General features: G+C 35.8%; 1 protein-coding gene across 3 annotated transcripts in view; it reads right to left on the bottom strand.

Annotated features, from left to right (window-relative positions):
• Positions 1–562: 562 nt before the first annotated feature.
• The window catches only part of Arhgap5 (Rho GTPase activating protein 5), a 78,077-nt gene continuing 52,708 nt past the window's right edge, over positions 563–25,931 (bottom strand). For all 3 annotated transcript variants that reach the window (XM_059280033.1, XM_059280032.1, XM_059280034.1), the window contains exons 4-7: positions 12,468–12,545; positions 10,032–10,163; positions 7,895–8,000; positions 563–3,237 (exon numbers count right to left, since the gene is read on the bottom strand). In XM_059280033.1, the coding sequence (XP_059136016.1) occupies positions 2,910–3,237; positions 7,895–8,000; positions 10,032–10,163; positions 12,468–12,545 (644 nt within the window). In that variant the 3' untranslated portion in view covers positions 563–2,909. The remainder of the gene's footprint in view (positions 3,238–7,894; positions 8,001–10,031; positions 10,164–12,467; positions 12,546–25,931) is intronic.

Raw genomic sequence — 25,931 nt, 5'->3', positions numbered from 1 at the left:
TGGAGGTCTGTACAGACAGGCAGTGATGAGGAAGTCATGTGGCTGGGCTTAGAGCCAATGAGAAGGCAGAACAGGAAAGCAATAAAAGTGCAGGATAGGCAGGAAGAAGCTCTCTTGTGTGGGAAACTACGGCTTGGTGGTAAGCTAAAGGGTAGTCAGTGGCTCTTCGCTAATTCTCTGATCTCTTCGGCTGTTACCCCTGTATTTGGCTCTGTGTTTCTTATTTACTAAGACTGTTTAGAAATTCGTCTACACCTGATATTGGAATAATAAGCATTGAACTTTAAATGAAACAATGGCAACATGTATAGATGTAATTTTTTTTAATATTGTAAAATGTCTTAATGTTGACCCATAATTGTAAGACTATCTACTATTCTTTTAACCCATTAAGTCCAATATACACATGCGTATATGTCTGTCCCTAAACAGTGAAATGTTCCAGGGACTTACAAGGAAAATATGATTCAATTATGTTATTCTCTTCTTAGAATTGCTTTTCTAGTACTTAAAACACATTTATATCCTTGGGCAAAAACAAACACAAGTCAGTGTCACAGACTGAGCTTTAAAGCGCACTTTAATTTCCAGTATCTGTAACCTACCAGTAATGAGCCAGATGTAGAATACTGAAGTGATTTTCTATGTAGTAGTGTGTCAAATCAATGATAGAACGCATAGAAAAGTAAGAGATCAGTTTTGGGAAAGGTGTTAAGGTGGTTAATGTGGAAACTTCTAAATGCTAACTTTAATAACAAAAATAGTTCTAAATGTAAATGAATGTTAAATTAACACATTATAAAAGAGAAAGGCTTAAATAAACTGGAACTTATATATTACAATAGTAAAGTTAGGACAGAATAAACCAAAGATATGAACAGTTCTGAAAATTCTCTTTTAAGCCTACTTCCAACAGAAATATTCAGGCTTTTTTCCTGTACATAGTTGATGCTTTATCTATACCATTTATAGTAGAAAAATAAATTCTTTAGCAACCTAGAAACAGTTTATAAAACTCTTAAAGTTTAATTTTCTTTGCCAGACATGCCAATGTTAAACTGACAGCTATAAATTAAAGCTATATAGACATAGGTATTAAGTAATATAGAACAAGTTAAGAATACTACATTTACCGGATATTCTTTTTTAAAAATTACTGTACTTTCTTAATTCCTGTGTGCTTTGCAATAGGAATAATAGGGACTTTGTTCTCTTAGAAAAGATAATAACATGTAAGCATATGACACAAATAGGGTAATTTATAATATACATGTACTTCAACAGTAGCCTGGTTCATGTCGACATCGTGGTTGAAATTGGAAGTACAATACCTAAGATATAACAATTGGGAAAGAATATTTATTTTAAGACAAAATGGAGCAAATCAAACTCTTAGGAGCCTTGAATCTCAAAAATCATCGATTTACTATAATACAAATAAGGAAACCTTAACGTTGAAATATAAAGATTACAATATTGACCAAAGAATTTCTTCCTTACTACACAAAATATGACCCAGCAGTAAAAAGCAAATCATTTTCCTTTTCCCAGTAAAACAAATGGTATGGTTTGATAATAAAATAATTTTGAATACAGCCCAACTAAATTTACCTATTATCCAGTCAGAAAGTTTTATCATAATTTAGTGTTCTGGTTTAATCTTCACTAACAAAATATTTAACCCCTAAAGCAGCAGTCATTTATAGCAACTCTGGTACCAACATCAAAGGGGGGGAAACTGGTTTAAAAAATGGTGCAAAAGCCATTCTGGATTGTAGAACAACACATCACAGAAAGAATATGAATACAAGTTTGTGATTTTATATATACATACTCCAAGGAGTCTGTCAGTACCCAAAGTATTTTTATTGCTGTATTAGCAATGGATTTTTTTGGGATATATTCTCAAGGGCCACATAAAAATAGATTCAAGGAACAGATTAAATTGAAGTCCTGGATTAAATGTTTGGTTTAAAGAACTTTCTACAACAAATTTCATGTTTATGTATGAAAAGTTATATAACCTTATATGAAAATGTCATGAAGTATTTTTCTACACTATACTAAATGTATTCCCCAAGAGGGAAAAATTAAAATATCTAAAATATATTAGATTAAGATTACAAGACCATCATAGATCTTTTGAACATGCATCTGTTTACAGAATTAACCGTATACAAAATGGATTTTTCATTATAGATCATAAAGAAATGAGTTGGTGACAACTATCCTTTACACCACATTATCAACTCACTTTAACCACAAGTGTGTCCTTGGTATGTGAGTAAAAGAAACAAGTTCATTCACTCCTCATCAAATCATCCACAGATTTACTTAGAAGATGAAGGTGCAGAAATGTGAAATATGTTACATGTATTTTTTTCTTTCTTTCAAACAACATCCCAAGCACGGCACAGTAGCCTGAAATTATAAAATACTTAACTGGGCTTTAGTTATCTATACAGACTGCTTGAATGTAAATTAAGTTTCCAAATTAGCACATCAAATAACAAAACCAGCCATAAAGCAGGCTGAAAGCATTAAACGTTTCATATATGAGTTTTTAAATCATTTAATTTCTATAGAAAAATTTTATTCACAATATAATGTGACAGAAATCGCCACAGGAATGATATACTGATTGCAATAAGGTTGCATGCAGCAGCAGCTTTGCATTTTTATAACTATTTTTTGTTTATAAAAATTAAACCTCTCCAGTCATGCTTACCATGTTTTTAGAATTCGTAATGTAAGTGAACAGGGAATACCATATAGTTCAAAGAGAAAATGTCTCATCATTTTGAATGTGGATTATCTGTATGAAACATGAAATATACTACTAAACCCTGAAACATGCATGTCTAGATTTGCTTTTGTCCAACTTCAGGCCATTTGCAATCACATTCTACTCATATAATACCAAGAGGGTCTGCCTGCAATTGCGGTTGAATTAGCTGAGGTTGCAAGGGTGGTGGTAACTGAAGCGGTACCATTGATTCCACCAACTGTCCTGGATTTGAAGGTGGGGGAGGAGCCACAGTGTTCGCAGTTTCTACAATTTCTCCATTGTAAAAGAAAAACTGGCACTGTTGAATAAATGTTTCAACGACAGATTGATGGATTTTAGTGGTAGACAGAAACTCCCGATTTTCAAAATCAGGTCTCATCAAAGTCGGCCAAAAACAGATGGATAAGTTGTCTGCTGTCATTAGGTTGATTTTATTTTGCTGACTAACCCTGAAATTATGAAACGGGAGGAAAAAAAAGAAATCAGAACTCATTGAAATTACAGAACCCCAAAGCTAGTTTATCATTTATGCTAATTTCAAATTTAAATTTTTTCTTAGCAGTATATATTCAACTATATTCTAAAACGAGAGCAATGAATACCTATTCTTCATGAGAATGCCAGACAGTCTAAAAGATGCTGCACCCTGGGGCTTAAAGGTTTATACATGCCAAGTCTTTTCAATTTGAAAAAATCCTTTTCTTCTAGGTTAAGAAAGCCAACTGACAAACATTAATGGCTTTCCAAGCAGCAAATTCTAACTGTGGATCCAAATTTTTAGACTACTGTGGGAGATTAAGAAATAAATCAAGGCCAGGCAGTGGTAGCACCTGCCTTTAATCCCAGTACTCTGGAGGCAGAGGCAGGTGGATCTCTTGAGTTTGAGGCCAGTCTGGTCTACAGAGCAAGTTATAGGACAGCCATGGTTACACAGAGAAACCCAAAAATCAGGGTATATCATCCCTTTTAAACCAGCTTAGGAAAACTTAGCATAATCTATCTAGCACCTAGCACACTATGAACATCTTTTAAAACATTATTTTGTATACTGTTAAAACTTTATCTTAAAGACAACATTCAATAAATTCTACTTTACAATGTCTCACAATTCAACATCAATTTACAAATATGATTATACAGTATTAAATGATTTTCATCCAGTCCTTTAAATACCTGAGCAAGCACTTCTCTATCACCATCTCTAGTAAGCAAGACATGTAAGAAGCAAACCTTAGACTATAAACTATAAATTATTATATTACGTTTATTCAACCCTCTTATTCTACACATAAACGAACACTTCGAACTGGGCATAGCAGTATCCATCTGTAATCCCAGTTCTCAGAAGCTGAAGCAGTAGGATAACAGATTACAGGTCAGCCTGAGCTACACAAGAAAAAAGAAGAAAAACTGTCCAGAAGTCTGTGGCATAGCAGCAAAATCTTTAAGATTAAAAAAAGAAAATAAAGCAAACAAAAAACACAAACCAAAGGAAACTTCCAGATACAGAAATCACTCACCTAAAGTAAAATATGTAGCCTAACATTGTGTTCTGTGATGAAAAAGTCACTATTTCTAGTAAAAAAGAGACTCAACTGAACAGTGAGAATCAAGTCAACCATCTGTTGATAAGCAGTAGGTGGCTAGTGCGTACAGTGTGGTGTGCCATGTAGCAATGACATGCTAGGTTCAGAACTACCTACAAAGTTAGAAGACAGTATGGAGAGTCTAACTGAAGGTACTGTATCTGTTAGAAATTAGGGTGATCAGGGAAAGCTTCATGGACAAGGTAAAGTTTAAGGTTAAGTCAAAGGTAGTGGATGTGGGAAGAAATTAGGGTGATCAGGGAAAGCTTCATGGACAAGGTAAAGTTTAAGGTTAAGTCAAAGGTAGTGGATGTGGGAAGAACGGTAGGAAGGAAGGGAAACTGAGTTACAACAGTGGCTATAGCATTTGTCAGAACCTTCTGGAGAGCTTGTTAAAACATAAACTGCTGGTGACTATCTGAAGTTTGCATTTATTATGTCTGTGGTGAAGTTTAATAGCATACACTGCTCAGAAATTCTCAGATAGCTGCTGTTTTGGGAACCATACTTTCAAACTATTGGCACGTTAAGATGTGCCACAAACTGATACTCCTGGGTAGCTGCTAGTACAAGTTTAACATAGCATAACTGCTGTTTATGGGGAAAGAAAGGAAGTGTAACCACTTAGAATTACTACTATTTATCAGTTTAGAGTCTATCCTAAAGAGATAGAGCACTATTTTAATCTTGAAAAATCTTTGGGGCTGGAGTGATGGCCCAGCAGTTAAGAGCACATGTTGCTCTTGCAAAAAACTGGAGTTCAGATCCCAGCACCCACATTGTGGTTCACAACTATGTGGAACTCCAGTTCCAGGGCAACTGTTGCCCACTTATGACCACCACAGGCATCAGGAATACATGCGGCACACAGACGTGCATTAAATAAAATATACAAAATAAAGACATCTAAAAGATATCTTTAGCCAAGATTTTTTTTTTTTTTTTTTTTTTTTTTTAAAGACAGGGTTTCTCTGTGTAGCTTTGGAGCCTGTCCTGGAACTCGCTCTGTAGACCAGGTTGTTTTAGAAAGATCATCTTGACATTAGAATCAGTGGAGGGTAGGAATAAAAGTTGGCAAAAACAACTGTTAACATTAGTAGTTCCTGAATGAGAAATAGTAAATAAAGTTGTGGTAAAGGAAAGAAAATGGAAAAATTAGAAAAATGGACTTGATAATAATTGGATATAAAGAGTGGAAGAATATGATCAAATAAGCATTCCACAGAATAACTTTACAATCTTGTCAGTCTGTCAAAGAGATGTATGACATGTATTTGTCTTTCTCCTAGAATTCCAGGCCCATCTGTTCACTGCTATATCCCTAGTAATGTGAGAATATGCAGGGTGGGGGAATGGGGGGTTTAGGAGTAGCTTCTAGTTAGCTTCAGTTATCAACCTGACATAGTCTAGAGTTACCTAACGGAAACTCAACTGGGGTACTGCCTCAAACAGATTGACCTGTGGATATACCTGTAGGCTGTTTTCTTGCTTGAAGATTCATGTAGTAGGGCCTAGCCCACTGTGGGTGGTACTGTTGCTAGGCAAGGAGTGCTGGGCTGTACAAAAACTGAGCTGAGCAGGAGTTGGGGAACAAGCCAGCAGGCAGAATTCCTCCACAGGTTTCTGCTTCAGCTCCTATCCTGACATCACCTTCAATGATAGACCTGAGGAGCATAAGCCACATAAACCCTTTCTTTGTCTAAGTTGCTTTTGGCCATGGCATTTATCAGAGCAACACAAGAGAAAACTAAATTGTGCAGTAGATTGTTCCTTTTCAAACTGAAGTCTGAACAGCTTCTGCTCTATCTCTAGTATTTCGCAGAACCGCAAAGAATACAAATCATATAATGCTTTCTCATTAAAGCAATGTGGTTCTCCTAGCAAAAAAGAATAATACATATAATAAAAAAGATTTATATATTCTGAAATAAACTTCTTATCATTATAAAGACTAAAAAGCTATAAAACTAGTCCATGAGTCATAATGTGAACAATACTGTTTGATATAACCTGTCTCTTGACTTTTTCCATTCTTATTTTGGTCAGTTCAAACAAGCCCCCTTTTTGTGTTCTTCAAACATCAAACAAGCTTTTGCCTGTGCTGTTTACTATTGTACATAGCCAAAAACACTTCCAGAATACAGCACTTAGGATAACTTTGAAGGTGGGATAGTACTATGATTCTTTGAGTATGCTCTGCCCTGTCCTTTTTTCATAATCTTTAAATCAAGTCCAATTGTTAATTCAACCTGTTATGTTCATAAGATATTGCTATTCTCTATATTCAATAAGGTTTACAGCTTTCATGTACTCTGTTAATAAAATATCAACCATTAATTATTTTTCAAAAGGGGAAATTCTACCATCTTACTGTATTTATCAAGTTGACAGGTTTTTTTTTGTTTTGTTTTTTAAGAAGGGGACTTGGAAGAAAGGTTATAAAGCCAGTTTAATTTTATATTGCACACTGATAGCAATAATAAAACTTCAAATGTTAGTGAATAGTCTCTTTTAAGAAGAACAGATTAGAATACACTTCATTTGGGCCCTATTATGATTATTGAAGTTTATATTTTGGTGGAGGAATCAAACTCAGGGCTTCCCAGATACTAGGCAAATGTTCTACCACTGAGCCACACCACAACCCTACAGAATGCTTTAAATTGCCACTAAAAATGTTTTGAATAAACTTTTGATAAGAGTTTATTTTATTTGTATATGTGCAAATAAAATTTTGCAGAAATTCAAAACAAAAAACAAACCCCCCAAACACTCATTTATTCTTCAGAACAACTTCAATGACGTGTTATTTTCTCTCATTTGATAACTGAGAAATGGGTAGTTTCTCTAAGGTTACAATTATAACATTGCAAACTGACACCTGTTTGACTACATTGTCTGAGCAAGTCTTAATACTCAATACTACAGTGCCTGTTACTGAACGTCAATTCCAACCAGAACATATGTAGAGTTATGAATACAAGAATTACTGTCTCTTATTTTGAGTAACAGGGTAGATAGTTTGTGGTAAAATTTCCACACGTGGAATACGCAAACTACGCAACACAGTCTAGAACACCAGGTGAAGTAAACCACACAACAGCTGCACTCTACTTATCATCCCCTCTTCAAACCCCGATGTCTCCAACTCCAAAGATGCTGATTTGGTTATTTTGGTTACTGTCATTTTTTTTTTCAACTACAATTCTAAGATTCCACACAAGAGAAGTACTAAAGAAAACTAAGAAAAAATATATTGTTGGGCTGGGTATATGGTTCAGTGGTAGAGTGCTTGCCCAGCATATGGAAGGCCCTGGGTTTAATTCCTAAGCAAACTCTGATTATACACGCAAAATATTATCACAAAGCTTTATAGATATGAATTAGATAATATAGACAACCATTACAAAGGATCCAAACAGAACCTGGTTAGTCGGCATTCCCCTAAGTAGAAGTTATAATTATCCAGCTTATAAAGGTTACAGGTTTGAAACACAATGTGCGTTTTATTTGCAAGTACCTGTTTAGATGTGTTATCACATATCTGAATACATCATAGTTTACAGGATGAAATTTCTTAACAATTTCTTTCAAGGCGTGAAGGCGTTCTGTTTTATCTGGTATTTCTGTAAAAGAGAAATTTTTGTATAAAATGAATAAACTTTCAAATATCTAATACAAACTTCCAGTTAATATTTACTATGAAAATTAAGTCTGTGTTTGAGGTATATTGTACTTCTACATATACAACTACAAATTTATTTAGAATTACCTAATTACTTAGAAGTACATTAGTCTCTTTAATATTTGCACAATGGATTGTAAGAATTTCAGGCTTTATGTGTACAACTACTCACTCCTACAGCTGAACAACAAAAGCAATAACCCACAACACTGATAAATGAGCCTTGTGTATCTTTTGATGACATTTCTGAAACATGAACTTTTTTATTTTAATGTGTCATCAAGGTTTTCTTTTGATAAAAGTATGGCCCTCGGGTTCAAAGACTTTCAAAAGCAGTGCTAGGCACAATGTACCCCTGAATCCATAGTTATCCACATTGCACTGACTTGCAATTTCCTTTACCAGTAGCATAAACATTTAATGTAGTTATTTTCCTAGTTAAAGCAACTATAAAACAGGCTAACTAACACACAGTACAGCAATAAATGGGAGGTAAGAGATTTATTTTTTCTCTCTCACTTTACATCATGGTAGAATTATCAAGTACTAAAAATTCTCATTTGTCACCATTTTATTTCTAAACTAGGCCTTTAAAATGAACTAAGTAGGAAGTTATAAGGCTAGTGTTTATAACCAAGAGGTAACACCTGGGAATATGTATAAGGCAACTAACTATACCTTGTGACAATATATTGAAAGTTTTTTGAATCTTTACTTTTAAAAAAGAGATGTTATTTTCCAGATTTTTATTTTTCTATAATTTGTGTGTGTATGTCTTTGTAGGGAGGGGTATGCTGCACAAGTACAGATGCCCCACTAGTAAAGGAGAGGGTGTTAGATCACCCGGAGCTGGACTTATAGTTGTCTGTGAGCCACTTGGCATGGGTGTTGGAAACTGAACTCAGGTCCCCTACAAGAGCAGGAAAGTGCTCTTTACTGGTGAGTCATCTCTCTAGACCTCTTTTAAAACTTACTTTAAAACTCATTCACTTAATTATGTGTATAGAGATGGGAGAGGGGAGGTATGTGCCACAGGGCATGGAATAAAGGTCAGAGGACAACTTGTTCAAGTTATTTCTCTCCTTTCACCATGTATGTTTGGGGATCAAACTCAGATTGTCAGGTTTGGTGGCAAGCAACTTTCCCTAAGGAGACATCTTGCTGGTTCAGAACTGTATTTTAACTAAAAACAAGTAACTGAGAACTTTTAAAATAAACTAAAGAAGTAATCCCATTTAAAAGACCTTGAATACTTACACTAAAAGGAAAAACCTAGAAATTACATTAATTTTAGCCATTAATGCAAATTAAGCATTAGGTTTCTTGATGCTCAAATGGACTTTAGGTTCCATTTTCAGGATAAATGATATGTGCATACTAGAAACATCTGAGTGACTGATGTCAAAGTAGGAATACACTTTGAATCAAGTACTGTGTCTGACTCACTGTCTTACTCCAAAGTACTTAACAAGTAAAAACATCCTCATCTTCTAGGAGCATTTAACTTCTCTAGGAGGGGCTGTGCAGGCACGCATGAGGACCCAAGTGCAGAGTCTACCATCCATGTAAAAAGTAGCAGCATGGGTAGCTTCATGTGACCCCAGGACTGTGGGAAAGAGGAGGAGACCAGAGGATCCTAGGACTTACTGACTGCCAACCTAGCTCCACGTTCAGAGCAAGAGAGAGAACTTATCTTGGAATAAGGTGGACAGTAATAAAATAAGACACCCAATATTCTCTTCTGGCCTCAAAGTGCACCTTCTCCCTGCCCCTCATTATCTGTGGAAGTAGCTAAAAACAAATATCCCTAAGGACATCCATGGGCATGCTGACTTTATTTAAATTTGTTGGAAATCTTTAAGATATATTTTGAATAAAGTGAGTTTTTAACTAAAAATTCTAGTGCATAGTTGATTCTGGCAACCAATATTCAAAACCACTAACCCCACCCCCAAAGGAAGTTTCTGCTTACTCGCTGCTTCCAATAGCTCTGGATGGAGTGAATATGGAATCAAAGGATCTGGCAGATCAGCAAAGAAAGCTTTGAGAGCTCCAGCTACTGCATTAACTGTCACTTCCATGGATACTAGATTGATATTATGATCTATAAGACAGAATCAAAATTTAATTTATATAATGACATTTTAACTTACTGCAGAGATACAGTGAACAGGCATCTTTCTGCCAAAAGACATTTTTCATTAATTGCTTTTCCTCACAGGCCAGCAAACTATACAGATCAGGAAGACAATCCCATGCAAAAAGCATTTTATTCACAAACACTGTCTGGTATATATCAGCATAGAGTTCATTAAAGAATTTTAATTACACTGTTATTTTAATTACTTGTTTATACACAGACTATTTAAAAGACTATAAGAAAACAGAAAGACAAACAATACAAATGATGTATAACAATTCTAATTTGGACTTTTAAACTTTACTTTGTAATGTTTTAAGTAAACAGGTTAAATAATTACCTCATCAGTAAAGGGCTGATTTAAAGAACAAGAATGGAACATGCTAAAAGTGTATCAAGTCACTAACATGTGAAAATACAGATGAGAAAAACATCATCCCATGACTTAGAGACAGTTGTTATTATTTTATAGCATTCTTCCTTTGAGCCCTTTCATGATCACTTAAAGAAAACACGACCCATTTACACATCTTACTGGACAACCATTATCTCATTAGCCTTATATTTATTCTTTCATCTCCACTGTGTGATGAAAAAATTAGATCTAGAAAGATTAACTTGCTTGAGGCATAGACAGTGGCAAGACTAAAAAATAAAACCACTAAACTGAATCCAAGAGCCCCAACTATTACTGTGCCCTCCTCACTCAAAGTGGAATTGTACCAATTTGACATAAAATACAGTTTCTCTAATATTTCTTAAAAAATATGGTAGAGTACTTTTGGCAACACGGCGTACTTTTACACAGGAATATACAACCCAACAAGTAATGTTTTACCATTTAAACGAACATAAATAATTATTCTACCTCCTACAATATACAACATTCATAGACACATAGGTAGTTCTCTCTCCTCTCTTTAAATTATAAATACTGCAACAAATGCCTTTAACAAGATCATGCAAAGGCTTTTGGAATACAAATTCCTTGAAGTAGAATTTCTAAAACAAAGGAATCTGAATTTTAATATTCACAAACTGCCTCTCAAAATGTACCTACAACAGATATAGAAAATATGTTTGCCTACATTACCAACAATCTTTTTCACTGATAATAAACATAATCTTAAAATAAAAACTTGTCATTGGTAGAGGCTGAGTATATTTTCAAATATATACTGACAGTTTATCTGTATAAGTTACTCAATACTCTCAAGATTTTGTTCTTATATTCTTACACAGAATTTTTACAATTTAGGTAGCCTAGATTGTTATTCATTTATGCTTTCTAGGTTTCTTACTAAATTTAGGCTCTTTCCAGTCAAAGACTATAAAAATATTCACTTATTTCTGGTAAATTGATTTTCATTTTTTAGTTTGATCTTTGATCACACATGGAATTCCTTACTAGTACAGGTTCACTTTTGAATTTACTCCTAAATATTAGTTATCTGTTACATTACATAGTGCCATTTCTGATATAACTGCCTTTTTAATTCTGGCACTGGCTTTATAGATTCTATTAATCTTTTATTTGTAGATAGCTTATTGGATCAGAAATATAAAATAGGGCAAAAAGTACCATTGTCCATAATCTATCATAGCTTACCTCAAAGTGTTTGCTTTACATTAATCACCACAGTCTCAGCACATAAAGAAATTCTCACTTCTAAATAAGACCTATAAATTTTGTTGCCTATAATACTCGGTTTTAATTCTGAGTACCCTTCTTTTCAGTAAGTTCTTTCTTGTCTTCTAACCTTCACACACCAAAATATAGATGCAATACCGTATTCTCTGAGCCCATCTGTTTCAATTGTGTCAAATCTTTCTTTTATTCTAAATATATTTTAAAAGTTTAATATTTCCAACTTCCTCTTCCTGTTTCCTAACATCCACCTTCCTAAGAAGACTCTAAAAGAATCAATGTTTTCTTTCTCTTTCCTTCCTTCCGTCCTGTTTGTTTTTGATACAAAATTTCACTATTTGGCCTTGGCTGTTCTTGAACTCCTGCCTCTGCCTCCTGAGTGCTGGGAATAAAGGTATGTACCACCATGCCAGGCTCCGGATTTTCTTGTTAGTACTAAGACAGACCTCTCTCAGTTCTTCTATTCCTTTACTGTGGCAACTACCATATAGTTAACATTTCTAATCACACTTTTAAATGCTCTCCTCTCCACATCCACTTCTATAAGAAGTTTCAAATAAAATTTCTTACCATAAAATTTTAATAAGGAAAACAGTAAGATAATTTTATTTTGTAATTACCTTGATCAAACTGCTTTTGAATGTTGTCTTGATCAGTTTTATTTCCACTAACACGGTACAGTCCTTCAGTACATAATCCTAAGAAATTAAAAAATGTTTTTACGAACACATATATCCATAACAAAGAATATGCTTAACTCTAAATCCTTAGCAACCAGTCACAGTTTACAGAAATATTAGAAAACTGATTTCTGTCTAGTATCATTCCAGGAGCAGTATGTCAGGGCCTTTGCATAGGGAAACATTATTTCTCTCTGTCTGTCTGGTTACAAGTATTTCATGCTTTACAAAGTGTTATACTGGGAAAAATTTTCAACTCTCAGAAATCTGTGAAGATAAAATGATCAAAAATTTGCTGTCATAAAATTTATGAGGACAAGGTCTAATCCATAAAAACTATGAGTTAACACTGACACAACCAACATGAATTAGTCTCATAAGAACTCAGGTATGTAAAAGAAACCAGATTATGTCTGATGTGGTGGCGCATGCCTATAATCATAGCCCTTAAGAAACTGAGGCAGAAAGATCATGAGGTTCAACAACAAAAGTCTGTCTCAATGAATGAATGCATGAATGAAAGGAAGTCAGAAACAAAAGAATATATTTAACTTATATAACATCCTACAACAAGGAATTCTTACCTATATTATGAGCAAAAATTTCTAAAAAGCAATTGTTTCTAATGGCTAGAAAATCAGTTATGAAAGGACAAAAATGTGATGATGGTTTTATTCTTGACAGGTATATGTATTTGTCAAAAATGCATGCATCTGTACTTGTAAGATCAGTATACTGTGTTCTATGTAACTCATGTCCTTAAAAAATAAAACAAGCAAATCCTGAACACTCTACAATCAAAAGCTGAGAAAATGGCTCAGTGGATAAAGTGCTTGCCATGCCATTCTGAGGACCAGATTTCCAATCTCCAGGACTAGGTAGGTGTGGCAGCTGCCCATCATCCTAGCACTCTGGAAGTAGAACTGGGATTTCTGGGGCAAGCTGGCTAGACAGATTAGCTAGATGAGGCAGTTGGCAAGGTCTGGGTTTAGTGAGATATCCTGCTTCAATAAATAAGGTAGAGAGTAACTGAGGAAGACATTCGACATAACTTTGAGTCTCTGCATCCACACATGTGAGCTGGAGCACATACCAGTGAACACACACACACACACACACACACACACACACACACACACACCAAATTAAAAACTCATTCACAACCAGATGATATTAGAATCAATCATTTGGGTAGACCCTAGTACTCAGTTAGAAATAATCAAGAAAACTGAAGTCTCCCCAATGAAGAAATATCACATGTGTAGTGTTAATGCTTGCTACCAGCAATTTTTGACTGCTTACCTTCTGATACTGAAATTAATCAGTCTCAAACAGTAGTTAAACTAATGCAAATTATATACATAAATACACACATACACACACACACACACACACACACACACACACACACACACATATAAATAAAATCACTTATAATCTCCTATTGGTTATTTTTCTGGTAGAAATCTGAAACAGGTAAAAGTTATAAAAGAAGGAGAAAAACACAGCTATTATCTTTCCTTTATGATTCAAGCATGCTAATATCACAAAAGAAGAAATACTATCTCTCAAGAACACATCACTACTTACTGCTAATGATTTAATGTCCAACTCTTCTTTAAGATCTAGTGCCAGTGGGTTTTTTCTACTTCTTTCATTTGCATTACAAACAAACACCTACCAAATGCATTGTATCACAACATTCTCTAGATCATTACACCAATTAAAACACCTCTTCCTCATTGACACCTTCTTTGCTATTTCCACTTCAAATCACCTTCTTTAGAATTCCCACAGCACTGTGAAACTGTAACTATCACCACTAAGTACTTTTTATACACTAGAGTAGAATATACTAGGTATGCCAGCTGTAAATGTTAACAGTATTAGCAATGCCCTGTCATCTTCAAGGTCCTTCACACCTTGTAGTGGTTCTCAGGGGAGACAGTGTACTTCAGGGACCACTTGGCAATGCCTAGAAACATTTTTGGATGTGATAACTGGAGGAAGGAGTAAATTAGTTCTTTTGCTGTTGCTGTGACAAAACACACAACAAAAGCAACTTAAGGAAAAATGGCTTTTATTTATGGGTCACTGTTTGAGAGCAAGGTCCATCAAGACAAGGAAATCACACGAGCAGGAATAGAAAGCAGCTGACTGCATATGTCTAAAGTCAGGAAGCATGGCTGTGGAGGGGGATGCAAAGCTTGTCTTTCCCTTTTTACTCAGTCTGGAACTCTCCCTAGCCTATGGGATGGCTTCCACCCAATTTGACCTCATCTAGAAATTTCCACAAGTATGTTCAGATATTTATCTCCTAGGTGATTACAGATGAAATCAAGTTGGCAATATTAACCATCAAGGGAACCTAATGAAGTTCTGACAGTAACAAAGCACAGAACAACAACAACAAAAGAAATACAGCTAAGTGCATAAGCCAAATAACCGTTTCCACTTTGATTTATAACTTCTCTTTTTGTTGTGATACATTTATACCACAAATGCATAAATTTAACAAATTTATATTAACAGACACCTAATTGGCAAAGATGTAATTTCTGGCAATACCAGAAAGGGATGGAAAATATCTGTAGAGGAGTTTTTATTTACTTTGAAACAAAGTTAAATTGAAATAAAACATGACTATTTATAGGTTTCAGATGTGGTAGGTATAGTGGTACAAGCTTTTTTAATCCCAGCACTTGGGAGGCAGTGGCAGGAGGATCTCTGTGAGTTCGAGGCCAGCCTGGCCCTACATAGTTAAGTTCTAGGACAGCCAGAGCTACATAGTGAGAACCCATTTTGAAAAACATCAAAAAAGTTATAATGTTATTTATAACCCCTGGTAACAATTAAAAAGCTAATTTAAACTCACCTTTCTCTCTTAACAGATTGATTAAAGAAGAAAAACAAAATGCAGTCTATAAGATACCATCACAGGCCCAATGACACAAATATTTGAATGTAAAGAGATGAAAGACTTATCAAGACACTAGTGCCTGTGCCTGTGGTATCAACTATTTATTTATTTTATTTATAAGTCCAATCACCAGCAACACAAAACAAAGAAAGAAAAAATAAGCACTTCATTTTAAGGTTAACTTTAAGAATCCTAGAAAAAAATAACAAGTCTATACTCAAAGCAAGAAAAATAGTGAATTATAAAATAGAAAATAAAAAAAATAGAAAAATAACACCAACACTCAAAAAGTTGGTTCTTTGAAGAGATCAATGATCTAGGCAAGCTTTTAAATAGACTGACTGAGAGGGATCAGGGGAAGGAGAAGACTCGAATTACCAAAATCATAAATGAAAATAGTGATATTACTGAAAACAGAGAAACAAGAAAATGCAAGACAGAATACTGTGACAAATTTATGCCAACAAACATGTAAGTGAAGTTACATGGGTACATTTTTTAGCAATACACACTAACAAAATTCACTAAAGAAGCATCAGAAAAACTTAAAAAGATCTATTAGTAATAAGCACTAGCTGATCATAAAAACCTGGCAGTAAGAAAAATCCAGAACCAGATGGCTTCATTGATTAACTATAATATTCATGCCTTAAAAAATTATCAACAGGAATTAATCTCAAATTATTAAAAAAAAATTGTTCAGGAATATTCTGTAATTATTTGTGATAGAAAGTGATTATCCTAAATATCAAAGATAAAGAAATCACCAGAAATGAAAACCATGGACCAATATCCCTAATAAATACAAATACAAAATCTTCAACAAAATACTAGTAAACCAATCTAATCAGCATATTACATTTATTACATCAAGACCAAGATTTATTCAAGGATAACAAATTCAACCCACAGAAATCAATTAATGTAATAGACCACAGAAGGAAAAATCTACCTGAATATCTGAATTCATACAGAAAAAGCATTTGACAGAATTCAACATCTTTCATGATAAATTATCAGTAAGGGGAAAAATAAGACTAACATCTAAGAAATCTAGAATACAATCAACAGACTAAGCCCAAGACTCCGCAGCACAAAAATTTAAACACTACAGACATAGACAATCTACTTAATGAAATTATAACAAATTCCTCAAATCTACAGAAAGAAATTAACATCCAAACAGAAGAGGCACTTGGAATCTTAAACAATCAGAGAACGCTGCCCTAACTACATTCAGTGTCACGAATACTAAGCAAAGAAATGATAAAGCAAAGACATCAATTCACAAAGGCAAACACATCAGAAATCAGCAGCCCTGAAAGCCAAGAAAGCCTGGAATGATTTATTTCTAGCCCTGAAGGTAACAGCCAACCAAGATTACTATATTCAGCAAAGCTATCTTTTAAAGTTGATGGATAAATAAGGACATTTGAAAAAAAAAGCACAAATTAAGGCATAATGGATAAGTAAGACATAACACCAAGCCTGCACTACACAATACTTAATGGAATACTACAGACTGAGAAGAAAGTCTCAATAATAAGCACATGAGAAAAAAAAAATTTCTTGAGAGGAGTAAGTGGTAGGAATTCATCATATTCAATATCAAACAAGAAAACCTTTAATATTGATGGGGAGAAATCAATGATCAATCAATAATCCAATCTCTTTCTCCCCTTCCTCCCTCCCTCCCTCCCTCCCTCTCTCTCCCTCTCCCTCCCTCTCCCTCTCCCTCTCTCTCTCCCCCCTGAGATTAAAATACTAAATCCAACCACTGTCTCCATGAAACAGGATTCACTGGTAAAGACACCCACAAACCAAGAATCTCTAAGATAGGCCACAATCTAGGCTACAAATTAATGGAATCTAAATAATATCTCAGTATCTTATCCAAAGATATGGCAAGAGAATTAGTAATCAATAGTGAGAAAAACTTCAGAAACTACATGAATACGGATACTGAACAATAACATTTGAATGACTTGTGCGTCACTGAGGGGAAAACAATTTTGAAATTAAAAACTTTCCTTGAATCCGATTGCAATGCAAGGGTAACTTAACCAGAACACTGGGAATATAGCTAAGGAAGTTGGGAGAGGAACCTTTATAGCTATGAGTACTTCTATTAAATACTCAGAAAGATCTTGTGGTAGTCTGAATGAAAGCTGTTCCTTAGTCTCAGGCATCTGGACAGTTGGTCCTTGGCTGATGGCACTGTTTGGAAAGGTTGAGGAGGTACAGTCCAGCTGAAGTCCATCACTGGAAGCCAGCTTTTAGATTACAAGCCTCATGCCACTTTCAGTTCACCCTCCCCCTCTGTGCTTGCGACTGACAGGGTCAACTTTTGGGTTCCTAAACCTGCTACTTGCTGACATGCCTCCCATACGACAGAACCTCTGGAACATAAAGCCAAAAGAAACTGTTCCATACGTCACTTTTGGTCTGTGTTTGTTGTGTTGAGTATTTTCTTTCAACTTGATAAAAGCTAGAGTTGTTTGAGAAAGGGAACTTTAAGTGAGAAAATGCCCCACCAGACTGGCCTGTGGCCAGGCCTGTGGTGCACTTTCTTAATTAGTGACTGATGTGAGAGGTCCCAGGGCACTGTGGGTAGTGCCATTCCTGAGCAGGTAATCCTGGGGTATGTAAGAAACCAGGCTGAGGAAGCCTTGGGAGCAGATTAGTAAGAGGCACTCCTCCATAACCTGTTTCAGTTCCTGCCTACAAGTTCCTGCTTTAGGTCCTGCCTTGGCTTCCCTCGGTGATGGAGTGACCTGAAAACTGTAAGATGAAATAACCCTCTTCCTCCCAAAGTTGCTTTTTGGTAGTGGTATTTTATTACAGCAATAGAAATTCTAAGAGAGTCTGATCACAGATGCAGCAAAGTAACACTGACCACAAATAGATAACCTAATAATGAATCACAAGATCTAAAAAACAAAAACAAAACAAATCAAAACTCAGACAATTCAAACTCAGAGCCAGCAGATGACAAAGAAATCATAATGATCAGGGCTCACGGTATCTGATTTCAAACCATGCTACATACTCATAGTACTAAAAGCAGCACAGTACTGGCACAAAAAGAGACATGTTGATCAGTAGAATAGAATAGAGGATCCAGAAATAAACCCCCAGAGTTACAAACACCTAACTTTTCATCAAGTTCTCAAACACACTCTCTCTCCCTCTCTCTTAAAAACCCAAACCATATACAGGGGTGGGAAGGCAGTCTCTGTACCAAAAGGTGAAGAAGGAATTAGATCGGTGTTTCTTACTCTATTTAGAAAAAATCAATTCCAAATGAGTCTAAGACATGAAGCTCTGAAAGTGCTAGAGGAAAAAGACGCTTCAAGATATGGGCATAGGCAAAGAATTTTCAGAAAAAGACAGCACTAACACAGTAAATAACCTGAAGAATTAGAAAATGGGATCATACAAATTTATAAAGCTTCTGCACAGCAAAGAAAAAAATTAGCAGAAAAGACACATGCTACAGAAGAAAATCTTTGTCAACTACACACACACACACACACACACACACACACACACACACACACACATGAGAAAAGGACAAATACCATTCTATACGGTAAAGTTTTAACTATCAGGCTGGGGAGATGGCACAGTTCTCAAAGTGCTTGCCATGCAAACGTGAGGACCTGACTTCAATTTCTCAGATGCCATGCTAAAATAAGTAAATTAATAAATAAATGATGGTCCAAAGGGGGAGCTCAGTGGTTAAGAGCATGTACTACTCTTGTAGAGGACTCAAGTTCAGTTTCCAGCACCCATGGGGCATCCTACAACCACCCGTAACTCTAGCTTCAAGGAATCAAACACTTTCTTATGGATTCCATGGGTACTTGAACTCATACATTCACAAAACCACAAAGATATACAAAATTAAAAAAAAATAAAAGAAATCTCAAAATAAAATAAAACAAAGCCCAGCATAACAGGACATGTCTCTAATCTCAGTGTTTGGGAGTGGAGACACAGAGGAAAATAACACAAAAATAAATTATCCAATCGACTAATGGGATAATCAACAAATTTCAAAAGAACACAGATGTCCAAAAAGTGTGCAGTATCTTTTGATACCAGAGAAAAACAAATTAAACTTTTCTGAATCCATCTTTACCCTAGCCAGAATGCCTTTTATCAGAAAATAAATTACAGGCTGAATACGTTGCTCAGTTTGTAGACTGCTTACTTATCATGCATGCACAAAACCCTGGATTTGATTCCCTGGCACTGCATAATGGGACAGGATGGCACACATCTATAATTCCAGTATTCAGAGGTAGAGGCAAGAGGATCAGAAGTTAAATGTCATCTTTGGCTACAGAGTGAGTCTGAAACCAGCCTTGGTGCAGACTCTCCTCCATTCTCCAAGAAGTAGGGAAAGTCTAGAGAAATGCTTAGCTGTTAAAAAAAAAAATCTGTACTGCTCTTGCAGAGGACCTGAGTTCAGGTTTCAGCACTCACACTGAGTGGCTGACATGTGAGTGAAGAGAATATATACTGCTGGGGAGAATGTCAACTTCTGTAGTCACTATGGAAATCAGTATGGATGTTTCTCAGAAAACTATAACTAGTCACCACATGACACAGCTATACTATACTCTTGCTTATACACCCAAAAGGCTCCTAACACTCCAAAGAAATATCACAATCCGTGTTTATTGCTGCACTACTTATAAGAGCCAAGAAATGGAACCAGCTTAGATGCCTATCATCAGATGAACAAATACAGAAACTGTGATACATACATATATATACAAGGGTATTCAGAGGCAAAGAAAAATGAAATCATTTGCAGAGAACTGGAAAGAAATTAAACAAAATATTCTGACTCAGAAAATACATTTTCTCTGTATGCTCAACATTAAGATTGAAAATGATACATGAGTATATAAATATACACATATAATAAAAGAAAAGCTTCAAGTACTAGGCTATGAAATTTCAGCCCCAGATGGCCTGAACTCACTATATGTAGATCAGGTTGGCCTCAAACTCAGAGAAATTCACCTGCTCCTGCCTCCCCAAGGGCTGGGATTCAAGTGAAATTGCACTTGGCCCCATACACGATGTATTTTTTAATTAATTAATTAATTAATTAATTAATTAATTAATTCTGTATACAGTGTTCTGCCTGCATGCCAGAAGAGGGCGCCAGATCTCATTACAGATGGCTGTAAGCCACTGTGGTTGCTGGGAATTGAACTCAGGACCTCTGGAAGAACAGGCAGTGTTCTTAACCTCTGAGTCATCTCTCCAGCCCCCATACACCATATTTTTAAACTGAGAGTGGAGACAACTAGATAAGGAATAATACAAATGTGATTTAATAGACCTTAATACAATGTATTAAAAACTGATATAAGACAAAAGTTGCTAAAAAACAGGCAAGACTTATCTATTAATAGTATAGGCACAATGGAGAAGAAATCAGATCAAGAAGGGGCAAGAAAGGAAAGGAAAGTGGGGAATGCGGGGGAATTGCTCAAGTATGCTATGTACATGTATGCAAATGGCCTTATGTAACCCAGTATTTTTTAAGTCAGATTTAAAAGATAACTCAACTTGGACTAGGAAAACACAACTGTCACTATTATAAATAAACAAAATCAAAGGAAGGTAGTTTGGGGGAAGATGAATTACATCTTAATTTTGTCAAGTACAAGCCATCTCATTTTAACTAGAAATGTTCAATAGGCAGTTCAGAATATATTAATACATTTGAAGTACAAAAAACAAAGATCTGGAGGGTAATTCTTATAAATGTGATGGCCCCAGCCAAAAAGCAAGTATCAATCAGATATGAATAAATGGCATCATAAAGATGATGGCTATAATTTACTGAAGCTGTAAGAAGGTATTTTAGTAAAAGCAAAAAATAACTAAAGAAATGTCACATGCAGAAATATGTTTTTACTTAAAACAGGATTTAATGTTTCTTAATCAAATGCCCACTGTGTGTCACGTAAAAGGATATTTGTGTGATACAAGATATGTAATGTATTGTCCTGGGTATTACACAGCATATAGTTCAAGAGACCAGCTACTCTGAGCGTCAGAACACTGACTGAAATAAATATGTTCATGCTGTCTTTAACTATATTAGCAATGAAACTCACTCAAACTAAGTGAGGTTTCTCATCTACTAAAAGCCGGCAGTTGATGAAGTTAATATTAATGGAAGAATTCCTAGCAGTACTATGTGACATTTCCGGCAGAAAACTGTTACACAAGTAAGACTAAAGGCAGTGCTTTCCCAGCTTATGAAGTACAAGTTTCTTTCTTTTTTTAATGCCACAAGGCCAGGAGTCCATGTCAATTATTTTTACTTTACTGAACTAAAATGTGTCCCTACTTTTTAAAGCTATTTAAATTGGTCTTAGGGGGTTATTAATAACAATTAAACACGAAAAGTTGGGAGATGGGGCAGGGTTCACTAATGGGAGTTTGGAGGGAGGCAGTGGTGGATAGATATGATCAAAAAATACTGTATAAAAATATGTGGAAATTTCAAAGAATACACAAAAAATTATTAAAGAGTATTTATTAAAGACACATGATTAACACAGTAAAAACAAATTCCTTAGTCACATGATGAACAAGCTAAAACCATTAGTTGGTCCTATTCAATGCATAAGAGATATCCTCTTGAAATGCCTCCCAATGATATGGGTGAATGGTTTCTTCTCTCTACAAGGTCTCTATCTTTGGGAGCCAGATAGCAATTTTATAACTACCAAAAAATACTGAGCATTTTAAGATTTACATGAGAGGTTACTAAAATAAACTAAAATTATCAACATATCAGAATGTGATAAGTCATAAAAAGAAATTCCAAAGATCAATGCCATGTATCATTAAAAACTGCTTTTGGCCGGGCAGTGGTGGCGCACGCCTTTAATCCCAGCACTCGGGAGGCAGAGGCAGGCGGATCTGTGAGTTCTAGGCCAGCCTGGGCTACCAAGTGAGTCCCAGGAAAGGCGCAAAGCTACACAGAGAAACCCTGTCTCGAAAAACCAAAAAAACAAAACAAAAAAAAACAAAAAAAAAAAAACTGCTTTTGTATAACAAATATTTTAAAAAAGTAAGTTTAGTTTTTCGTTTTGAAAAAAGTATGAATGTTTAAATGTGTATCATGTATTAGATAATCACACAGAAAACTTATCTGTATGGAATCATAGGTGATTTTTAGACTACTCTTTATGGATTAATTGGTATGTTCTATTCTGTTACTTTCCTAGTAACTTCTAGTTATCAAAATCACATGTGGGGCTGGAGAGATGGTGCAGAGGTTAAGAGCAATGATTATTCTTCCAGAGGTCCTGAGTTCAATTCCCAGCAACCACATGGTGGCTCACAGCCATCTGTAATGAGAGCTGGTGCCTCCCTTCTTCAGGCATACATGCAGACAGAAACTGTATACATAATAAATAAACAAATCTTAAAAAAAATCAACTGTAAACAGTTAACAGCTGTGAGTCTAGACTAGAGTCGATTATAAGTCAGTTAAGTTCTTGAGTTTTTCTTCCTCTACTAATTCAATGGAACTGTACACACATTTGATTCATTTCATATCACAATGAAGGTTTATGCAAACAGTAAACATTAAGCAAAATTGATTCTATTATCAATATTTTCATTTGGGACATTTAAAAGGGTAAAGGATCAAGTGTTTCATCAGAATTGGGGCAACATTCCTTTTCCTGTAGAAATTTGTCATTAAAAACAAAATTACTGCCAGACTCAGTAGCACACACCTTTAAAATCCCACCCACACTCAGGAGGTAAAGAAAGCACTTTGTGTGGTGGTATTGTATTCCCCAAAATATTGTGTACCCTAATAAGTTTATCTGGAGTCAGAGAACATACAGCCACTAGATACAGAGGCTAGAAAATGGTGGCACTCACACCTTTAATCCTAGCATTCCAGAGACAGAAATCCCTCTGGATCTCTGTGAGTTCAAGGCCACATTGGAAACAGCCAAGCATGGTGACTCACGCCTTTAATCCCAGGGAGTGGTGGTAGAAGGCAGAAAGATATATAAGGCGTGAGGACCAGAAACTAGAAGCTTTTAGCTGGTTAAGCTTCAGGCTTTCAAGCAGCAGTTCAGCTGAGAGCCATTGGGATGAGGACACAGAAGCTTCCGGTCTGAGGAAACAAACCAGCTGAGGATCTGGCGAGGTGAGATAGCTGTGGCTTGTTCTGTCTCTCTGACCATCCAGCATTTCACCCCAATAACTTGCCTCAGGTTTGATTTTATTAATAAGACTCTCTAAGATTCATGCTACAACTTTGAGCTTGAGGTAGGCCTACAGAGTTAAGTTCCAGGATAGCCAGGGCTACCTAGTGAGATCCTGCCGCAAAATATAATTGATTTAAGAAGTATTGAGTGCAGCAGGGAAGGAGAATGAGAACCAAGTACAATGACATGACTGCAAGAAGCTGCCATGAAGCCCATTACTCTGTACGCTAACTCAAATGTTTAACAAAAGAAAACAAGGTGTTTATGTAACTTTAAATTATGAAAACTCTAGTACAAATGTTAGCCTTTTGTTCCTATAATACAATAGACAAGGAAATTTAACTTTCTAACGAAGATGATTTTAGTACCAGCATCAGATCTTAGCTGCATCATTACAGTAGAAATGTAATATTAACAGAAAGGAAGTTAGAGAGCTGGAGGGGCCAAGCTCAGGCTTTTATAATCTTCTCTCAAAAACTATCCTAATCACCATAGGAAATGATCTAAGGACTTTGAAACAGCATTCATCTCTTGAAGGTCCACACTACTTCTCAACACCACCACATTAAAGACCAAGCTTCTAACTTATACAAGGCAGTTATGTCCAACCCTATTACCACCAATGCCTGCAAAACTTCTACTACAAGGTTCTTTGGCAAAAACAGACTTCAACCATAACAAATGATCCTACTCTCTGAACTTTCACAAAGATTGTCTCCTCTTTTTATCTATCTGTTTGTCTCAGTTAGGGTTTCTATTGTTGTGAAGAGACACCATGCCCACGACAACTCTTATAAAGGAAAACATTTCATTGAGGTGGCCTCTTAAAGTTCAGAGGTTCAGTCCATTATTATCATGGCAGGAAGCATGGCTGTGTGGCAGGCAGACATGGTACTGGCTACATCTTGATCAGAAGGCAACAGGAAATGGTCTCAGTGTCATACTGAGTCAAGCTTGAACAAGATATCTCAAAGCCCGCCCCCACAGTGACATACTTCCTCCAACAAGACCACACCTACTCTAACAGTGCCACACCTCCTAAGAGTGCCACTCCCTGAGATTATGAGGGCCAATTACATTCAAACTACCACCCTACTTACCTACCTACCTACCTACCTATCTAATTTTATTTTTTGAGACAAGAGTTTTACAACACAGCCCTTGGCTGGTCTCAAACTTATATAGCGGTCCACCTGCCTCTGTCGCCCAGGTACTGGGATTAAAGGTGTATGCCACCATACCTGGCTCTCTTTTTAAGGGGGGGGGGGGGAGATAATTCCGATTTTAGTTTGGAAAATATTCTTTAAAAAAAGATTTTTAATTTTAATTATATAGTATGTATGTGTGTTTGTGTAGGGGTATGTGCACATATGTGAAGGTGCCTGCAAAAGCAAGAAAAGGGCATTGGATCCCCTGGAGCTGACACGGGGTGCTAGGAACTGAACTTGAATCCTCTCTCTGCAAAGAGCAGCACATGCTCTTAAGGAGCCATCCCTCCAGCTCCCCAAGCAGAAATTTAAAAGAAATGTGTAATGTCACAAGGGCAATCATTTGGTTATAAAACATAAAGGATTAATTATGCACAGACCAGGTACCACTACTTTCATGAGAGTATACTCTAATGGATGGTGGGTAAAACAAAAACACACAAAGTTTAGCTTTTTAACCAGTTAAATGATCAGATATTTCAGTAAGACAGTGTTGTTAGTAACAAAAATAAGATAGCCCAAAGCTAGAAAACCAAAAAAGGTAAAATATACCAGGAGGCCTAAAGGAATTTGTTGCTGGACATAAGCATTTAAAAACAATCTGAAGAAATGTTTCAAGGGCTAATTTACAATTCCTCTGTGCTAGGAAAGAAATACCCAGATTGTTTTTAGTGGCTCACTCCTTTTTTTAAAAAAATATAATTAATTTATTTTTGTGGATGAGTGTTTTGCTTACATGTATTTCTGTGTATCACACGTATGCCTGGTACCCACCGAGACCAGAAGATAGCATTGGCTCTCCAGGGATTAGAATTACAGGCAGTTGTGAACTGCCATGTGGGTGTTGGGAACTGAACCCAGCCTTCTGGAAGAGCAGCCAGTGCTCTTAAGTGCTGAGCCATCCTTTTAGGCCCAGCACCTGCATTGTTAAATTCAAGGGTCAATAACAGCAACTTCTGACAATTACCGGACAGTGACTTAAGGGTATTTAAAGATTAGAATTCTA

Source organism: Peromyscus eremicus, chromosome 14 (genome assembly GCF_949786415.1).
Source record: "Peromyscus eremicus chromosome 14, PerEre_H2_v1, whole genome shotgun sequence".
Taxonomy (NCBI): Eukaryota; Metazoa; Chordata; class Mammalia; order Rodentia; family Cricetidae; genus Peromyscus; species Peromyscus eremicus.
Note: the sequence above shows the minus strand (reverse complement) of the source record. Positions and strands in the feature narration are given on the sequence as shown.